At 54.2% G+C, this 8,429-nt stretch overlaps 1 protein-coding gene across 1 annotated transcript in view; it reads left to right on the top strand.

Moving 5' to 3' along the window:
• Positions 1-603: 603 nt before the first annotated feature.
• PTK2B (protein tyrosine kinase 2 beta) overlaps positions 604-8,429 on the top strand; it is a 39,284-nt gene continuing 31,458 nt past the window's right edge. The window contains 1 exon segment of the mRNA XM_088162658.1: positions 604-1,393. Coding sequence (XP_088018784.1) covers positions 1,186-1,393 — 208 coding nt within the window. The 5' untranslated portion in view covers positions 604-1,185.

The raw sequence follows: 8,429 nt of genomic DNA, 5'->3' as shown, positions 1-8,429 counted from the left end.
TGGAATTTGGGGATGGAAAAGGGAAGGGAGACCCTTCCTGGAGTCCCGAATTCCCAGGGAAGCCCCTGGATCCTGAAATTCCTTCCCGGAGAGGAGTCGGGATGGGGATGGATCCAATGCCAGAGCTGGGAATGTGCAGCTGGATGAGGGAAGGATGCAGGGAATGCTGGGAGCCTTTTCCAGAGATTTCCAGGAGAGCTGGGATTTGGGAAAGGGCTGGAGGGCCAGGAGCCAGGGAATGGCTTCCAGTGGGAAAGGGGAGCTCGGGGTGGGATCTTGGGAAGGAATTCCTGGCTGGGCTGGAATTCCCAGAGGAATCCCTGGCAGTGTCCCAGGACAGGGATCCCACTCCCCATTCCTGGGATGAGCTTTTCCAGCCTCTTCCAGCTCCGGGATAATTCCTTCTCCCCCCATCCCGAGCTGCAGGATTCCTGGGAATTCCATGGATTCCATGAAAAGCAGGGAAGAGATTTCTCTCCCGTCTCAGCATTCCCGGGCCTCTCCCGCCTCCGGGATTTGTTGCCATGGGGTTGCCATGGAATTTGTATCCGCAGTTTCCATGGAAATCGCAGGAGGCCGGGAATGGGATATGGGGGGGTGGGGGCGCTGCCAGGGCCCCACATGGAAAAAAATTCCAGGCCTTCCCAACCTCTGGTTCCCCAAATTCTCCTCTTTTCCCCTTCCTGGAGGGAGATCCCAGGGAATGCTCCTTTTCCAGGGAATTTCGCCCCTGATGGGGCTGGTTTGGGGGGGAATGTTCCAGGCGATGATTTATGGAATTTTTATGGATTTTGGGATCTCCCGACCCCTCTCCAGCTCCCTTTGGAAGTGGGATTGCTCCAGCGATCCAAAGAATTCCTTCCAGGAATGCTGAGATGGGAAAAGAAGGGAAAATCCGGGATGTTTGGGGCTGATCACCCCCTCTCCCGATCTTTTTCCCAATCCCCATCCCACTGCTCCTGAAAGATGAGGAAAGTCGGGAAGAGCCCCCTGGGGTGATCCCATGACCTGACCCCTCTCATCCATCCTTATTCCCGCTGTTTTCCAGGATTTCCGTTGGGAAAAGGAATTTTCCATCCCCTTAAAACCCAACCCCAAGTGAATTATCCAGGGAAATCATGGAATCCCGGCTTTGCTGGAATTCTCCGGAGCTTCCCATGGCCGGGAAGCCCCGAATTCCTTGGAATGCTGCGGGAAGCTGCGAGTGAGGAGGGGGGAGGATGCGTAGAATTTTTTTTCCCGGTTTTCCAGCCGGAAGATGGCAGCAGGCACCCGCAGCATTCCCGGGAGTGGGACCAGCTCCATCCCAACCCTCTGGAATCGGCTCCAACTCCCAAATCCCGACCGGATCCTCCGGAGCTCATTCCCTCCTCCAACCTTTCCCTTGGAAAAAGTAAGTGAATCCCAAAATTTTTTTTTTTTTTTTTTGTCTTCCCCCTGGAGCCGAAATTCCAAAGCGCGGCTTTCTCCTCCCCCCCCCCCCCCCCACCTCGGGATTTGATTCCCAGCTCTCCGTGCCAATGGAAAAAGGGAGATTTGGGAAGCGGGGAGGGAAGGGTGGGAGGGAGCTGCGGTTTCCCGGGAGCCGTTCCCGGAGCGACGGGATCGCCTTTGGGAAAAAAAAAAAAAAAAAAAAAGAAAAAAAAAAAAAAAGAAAAAAAAAGAAGGAGCATGGGATGGCTCAGCCGCCTCCTCAGCCAGTTCTCCTGTGAGTCCGCGCCGGGAATGGGGCAGGGATTTGGGATCGGGCTTGGATTTTTTGGGATGGGGAGCGCGCGAGCTGCGTTTTATCCCGAGGGTTTCTCCCAAACTTTGTGTGGGCGAGGTCGGGATGGGGATGAGGGGATGGATGGAGCGGGAGGAGGATGAGGAGGGAGCGGGATGATGCTCCCATCCCAACTCCGCGGAGATTCCCAGAGGGATTTTTTGGGGTTTTTTTGGGGGGGGGGATCGTCTCCCCTCTCCCATCCATGGATTCCCGAGGAAATTCCCGGCCCTGCGGATCCAGCTGGAGCCGGAGCGTGGGAATTGCGCAGCTCCGTGCGTGGGAGAGGCGCTGCCGGAGCTCGGGAAGTGCCGGGAATGGGAATTTTTTTGGGATCCAAGGAGGCCATCCCGGACTCCCCCAGCTCAGGGATTTGCCCAAGATCCCGGGATTCCTGCGCCTCATCCGCTCGGGAAAAGAATTTGACGTCCCTAAAAAGTGAAATCGGGATGGATTAGTCAGGATCTGGAATTCCAAATAATGGGAATTTACCGGGGGTTTTGAGGAATGGGGGAGCCCCACATTCCTTTGGAATTCCTTCCCGTTTTTCAGGGATCGTGTCCCGCTTGTCCCACCTGGAGCGGGGAAAATTTGGGAGCAGCGGGGAAGGAGAAGGAGCCGAGGGAAGGGGAAATGGGAATGGAAATGGGGACTGGGAATGAGCCTGGACACCATTCCCAGATGGATCCCAGGCAGGGAAGGATCCTCTGGGCCAGGAATGTGCTGGGAAAATCCCGGCTGGATGAGAGGCTATAAATCCACAGGAATTCCCACCTGGAATTCCAGGAAGCTCTCACCCCCCCTCCTCATTTTCCCATTCCCATTTGGAATTCCCAGCTCATCCCGGGATCGCAGCCACCCCCAAAACTTTGGGATGAGCTCCCCGGTGCTCGGCTCCTCTTCCCGCTTTTCCTCCTGGCATTCCCAAAACCATTCTGGGATTGGGATGGGAATTCCTTCTCGGTGAAGGATCCTCGGGGCAGAATTCCTAGGATCTCGGGGATTCCGAGAATGGACTGGGAAAACCCCAACAGGGGCTGCAGATCCACAGGAATTCCCACCTGGAATTTCGGGAAGCTCTCATCCCCTCCCCTTCATTTTCCCATTCCCACTTGGAATTCCCAGCGGGATCGCAGCCACCCCAAAACTTTGGGATGAGGAGCTCCCCACTGCTCCGCTCCTCTTCCCGCTTTTCCTCCTGGCATTCCCAGCATTCCCGTTCTGGGATCGGCATCGGGGGCGCTCGTCCCGCGGGCGGAATTCCAAAGGTGGATCCATCCCGGGCATCCCGGGATGGGGAAGGTGCCGCCGCTTCCCGGGGGGAGTGGCGGCGCATCCCGGGACCGCCTCCCGCTCCTTCCCCCTTCCTGCCCCGGCTCCTTCCGCGCTCCGGGAGCCGCTCCCGCTTTTCCCGGGATTCCCCCTCACCTGGAGAAGAGCGGGAAGGATTCCTTGGGATCCGCGATCGAATTCCCGGCTGATTCAAAAAAAAAAAAAAAAAAAAAATCTGCGGGACGCTGGCGGGATTTCCCCACCCCCCCCCCCGCGCAGGTGAGGGGGATCCCGGAGTTTTTCCTGCTTCCCAATTTTTTTTTTTTTTTTCCATCCCGGCTTCCCCGGGAAGAGTTTTCTGGAAGTGATTGCGGCACCCGCGGGGATCCGATCCCGCCGGGATCCAGCGGGAAGGTGAGAGCAGCTTCCCAGCCTCGGGAAAAAAAAAACCTCGGGAAGAGCTTCGGGAATGGGAGCAGGATCCCCTTCCCAACATTCCGGCCAGGTGGGAAAACCGGGATGAGCTCCGGAGGGGATGGTGGAGGGAAGCTCGGGAATTTGGGATTGTGAGAGCCGAGGATCGGGAATTCCCTGGGATCTGCTGGAATCAAGGTTTTCCCGACGCTGGGGCAGTTCCCGGATTAGGGAAGAGGGAATTGGGAATGTTGTGGATCCTGTTGGGTTTTGGTGCATCCAGGAATTCCTTTGGGATCTGTGAGGATGATCCCGCTGCTGGATCGCTGGGATTGGGATATCCCGGGAATGTCTGACCCTCGGACAGGGACTGGGAAAGTCCTGGGGGTGTTGGAAGTGGTCGGGAATGTCTGACCGGGAATTGGGAAGGATTCGGGAATCTCGGAGGTGCTGCAGGTGAGAAATCCCGGGAGCAGGATGCGAATCCCGGCCTCCAGGATATCCTCGAGCTTTTCCAAGGGCTGGGAATGCAGTGTCGGAATCCTTTGGCTTTTTTCCTGGTGGATGAAGTTGGAAATCTGGGAATTTTCCGGGTGGGTAAAACTTGGGATAACCGGCAGGAAAATCGCACAGGGATAAAAGGAGATTTTTCCCATGGAAAAATCCCGCTGGTTTGGCTGTGTTTTCCCTCGGGATGGATCCCAGGAAGGATCCTGGGAGGTCAGGGATGGATCCAGGGAAGGATCCCAAGAAGGATCCTGGGAGGTCGGGGATGGATCCTGGGAAGAACAGGGATTGATCCCGGAAAAAACTCAGGAAGGATCCTGGAAAGGAGGGGGATGGATCCCGGGAAGGATCCCAGGAAAGATTCCAGAAAAGACAGGGATGGATCCTGGGAAGGACAGGGAATGGATCCCAGGAAGGACAGGGATGGATCCTGGAAGGATCCCAGGAAAGATTCTGGAAAGAACAGGGGATGGATCCCAGGAAGAATCCTGGGAAGGATCCAGGAAGGATCCAGGGAAGGATCCTGACCAGGACAGGGATGGATCCAAGGATGAATCCCAGAAAAGATCCTAGCAAGGACAGAGATGGATCCTGGGAAGAAAAGGGATTGATCCTGGGAAACACTCAGGATGGATCCTGGAAAGGAGGGGGATGGATCCCAGGAAGAATCCTGGGAAGGATCCAGGAAGGATCCCAGGAATAATCCAGGAAGGATCCCAGGAGGGATCCTGGGAAGAGCAGGGATGGATCCCATAAAGAATCCCAGGAAGGAGGGGGATGGATCCTGGGAAGGATCACGGGAAGGATCCTGATCAGGACAGGGATGGATCCAGGGATGGATCCCAGGAAGGATGGAGATGGATTCCCAAGAAAGAAGGGATGAATCCTGGGAAGGATCCCTGGAAAGATCCCGGGAAGGACAGGGAATGGATCCCAGGAAGGATCCCGGGAAGGATCTCAGGGAAGGATCAGGAAGAATCCTGGGAAGAATCCTGGAATGGATAGGGATGGATTCCGGGAATGATCCCAGAAGGGATCCTGTGAAGGAGAGGGATGGATCCCAGAAGGGATCCCAGGAAGGATCCCGGGCACGTTGGGATCACGGAGAGGCCGCTTGAGGAAGCAGCAGGAAAAAAAGGGGAACAGGAAGAGGCCGAGGCTCCCGAGAGCCCCCGGGAAACCTCGGAAAACTCCGGAGCTGGGGCCGAAAACGGCCCAAAAAATCCCTTCCCGCAAAATCCTGGGATGTGACAGGAAAATCCCGGGATCCGACGGGAAAATCCTGGAATGTGACGGGAAAATCCCAGGATCCGACGGGAAAATTCCAGCTCCCACTTCCCAGGGAGGGTGGGAAGCACCAGGAAGGAGCCTTGGATGGGGCTGGGATGGCTCCAGAGGGATGGAAATGCTGGAATTCCGGGATTCCAGGAGGCCACGGAGCATCCCAGAAATCCGGGATATTCGGAAGGGTGGAGTTGTTACATCCCGGGAAAATAGAAACGATTCCCAGGGCTGTGGATTCCATGGAAGTTTCCTGGGATCTGAATTTTCCCGGTTTTTATCCCGGTGGGATCCTGATCCCAGCCTTGGGGGGGGTCTCCAGGGTCATCCAGGTGTGATCCAACCTTTTCCAGCTGGGGATTGAGGATGGAAAAGTGGGAATATCGATATGAATGCAGGGAGTTGTTTGATTGGGGATGATTCCAAGCGGGAAAGGTTCCCGAGGAAAAAGTGGGACAGGGATTTTGGGATTAAAAAAAAGGGGATTTGGGGATTAAGGGATTGACGTTGGATATGTGGGAATGGTGGGAATAGGGGAATTATGGGAATGATGGGAATGAGGAATATCTGGGAATGATGGGAATATGGGAATGAGGGATATCTGGGAATGATGGGATCCTATGGAATTCCTGGGATTGGCTGCAGGGCTGGGAATGACGAGGCTGGGATCAGCCAGCCGGAATTCCAGAGATTTTATGGATCAGGAATGATATTCCCAACAGCCAAAAAAAAAAAAAAAAAAAAAAAAAAAGCAGGATTGAGGATCCCTGAGTTTCCTGGGAACATCCTGGAATTCCAGGACCTGCTTCCCGAGGCTGTTCCTTCCCAGATGGTCGGGCCTGAATCCATTCCCGGCTCGGGAACATCGGGAACACGGAGCTCTTTCCCTGTTCTCCCTGATCCTGAGTCATTCCCAGCGCGTGGGATTGCCGGGGGCGGATTCCCGGGAAAAGGTCGGAATCCTGGGAAGAGGTTGGATTCCCGGGAAGAGGCTGCTCAGGGGAAAGAAGGGAAGCAGGGAAAATGGGATGGAGGGGAAAAACGGGGAGCTGGAGGAGATGGGATACAGGGAAAATGGGATACAGGGAAAATGGGATGGAGGGGAAAACGGGGAGCTGGAGGAGATGGGATACAGGGAAAATGGGATGCAGGGGGAGGTGGGAAAGAGGGAAAATGGGAAACATGGAAAAGTGGGGAGGTGGGAAACAGGGAAAATGGGAATCAGAGCTGTTGGAATATGGGGACAATGGAATGCAGGTGGAAATGGGAAGTGTGGGAAAATGGGATACAAGAGAAATGGGACGCAGGGAAAAAGGGATAAAAGAGGAAATGGGGAGCCCAGGAAAATGGGATGCAGGGGGAGGTGGGAAACTGGGAAAATGGGAATCAGGGAAAATGGGATACAGGTGGAAATGGGAAGTAGGGAAAAACGGGATACAGGGGGAGGTAGGAAAGAGGGAAAATGGGAATCAGAGCTGTTGGAATACGGGGACAATGGAATGCAGGTGGAAATGGGAAGTGTGGGAAACGGGATACAAGTGGAAATGGGATACAGGGAAAATGAGGTACAGATGGAAATGGGATGCAGGGAAAAACTGGGAGAAGAGGAGATGGGATACAGGGAGAAATGGGATACAAGAGAAATGGGATGAAAGAGGAAATGGGGAGCCCAGGAAACTGGGATGCAGGGGAAGGTGGGAAACAGGGAAAATGGGAAGCAAGGCAGATGAGAAGCGGGAGAAATTGGATGCAGGGAAAAACAGGGAACTGGAGGAGATGGGATGTAGGGGAAAATGGGAAGTGTGGGAAAATGGGATACAAGAGAGGTGGGATGCAGGTGGAGTTGGGAAAAGGAAAATGGGATACAGGTGGAAATAGGAAGCAGGGAGAGATGGGAAAGACCGGAAAATGGGATACAGGGAAAATTGGATACAGGTGGAAATGGGATGCAGGGGGAGTTGGGAAGGAGGGAAAAGCGAAAACAGGATGCATGGAAAAACGGGGAGCTGGAGGAGATGGGATACGGGGGAGGTGGGAAACTGGGATGAAGGGAAAATGGGATGCAGGTGGAGCTGGAATGCAGGGGAAGATGGGAAACTGATAAAATGGGAAGCAGAGGAGATGGGATACAGGGAAAATGGGATACGAGACGGCATACAAGGAGATGGGATGCAGGTGGAACTGGGAATCAGGGAAAATGGGATACAAGGAAAATGGGATACAAGGAAAATGGGATACAGGTGGAAATGGGAAGCAGGGAAAAACGGGGAGAGGAGGAGATGGGATACAGGGGAAGCAGAGGGAAGCGGGAAGGGTGAGAAAACGGGATACAGGGAAGATGGGAAACACGGAAAAATGGGATGCGGAAGAAATGGGAGGCAGATGGAGTTGGGAAGCGTGGGAAAACAGGGAGCACAAGGAGATGGGAAGAAGGGAAAATGGGATGAAAGGAGAAGTGGGAAACAGGGAAAACGGGAAGCAGAGAAAATGGGATGCACAGAAAAGTGGGGAGCTGGAGGAGATGGGATACAGAGAAACTGGGATGCAGTGGAAGGTGGGAAACAGGGGAAGATGGGATGCAGGGAAAACGGGAAGCAGAAGAGGTGAGAAGCAGGGAAAATGGGATACAGGGAAAAACAGGGAGCTGGAGGAGATGGGATACAGGGGAAGATGGGAAAATGGGAAGCAGAGGAGATGGGATACAGGGAAATGGGATGAAAGGGGAGATGGGGAGCACAGGAAAATGGGATGCAGGGGAAAGGGGATGCAGGGAATTTGGGATGCATGGAAAAACAGGGAGCTGGAACAGATGGGATGCAGGGAAAACGGGAAGTGTGGGAAAATGGGATGCAGGGGAGGTGGGATATGGGAAGCCATGGAATACAGGGCAGAGGGGATCTGGGAAGAAAATGTGATGCCGGGAAGATGGGATTTGGGAAAGGATGGGATAGAGGGAAGATGGGATTAGAGAGGTTGGGATGCGGGAAAAAAATGGGATGCGGGGAAGATGGGATTAGGGTAAAAGGGTATGCACGGAATTTGGGATGTGGGAAGCAATGGGATACAGGGAATTTGGGATTTGGGAAGCAGTGGGATGCTGGGAAAATGGGATACAGGGAATTTGGGATGTGGGAAGCAATGGGATGCAGGGAAAATGTGTTTTGGGAAGCAATGGGATATAGGAAAAAAA

The sequence above is a fragment of the Sturnus vulgaris genome, chromosome 3, assembly GCF_052056855.1.
Source record: "Sturnus vulgaris isolate bStuVul1 chromosome 3, bStuVul1.hap1, whole genome shotgun sequence".
In the NCBI taxonomy this organism is placed as follows: Eukaryota; Metazoa; Chordata; class Aves; order Passeriformes; family Sturnidae; genus Sturnus; species Sturnus vulgaris.
The sequence above is the reverse complement of the archived record's forward strand: the minus strand, read 5'-3'. Positions and strand labels throughout refer to the sequence as shown.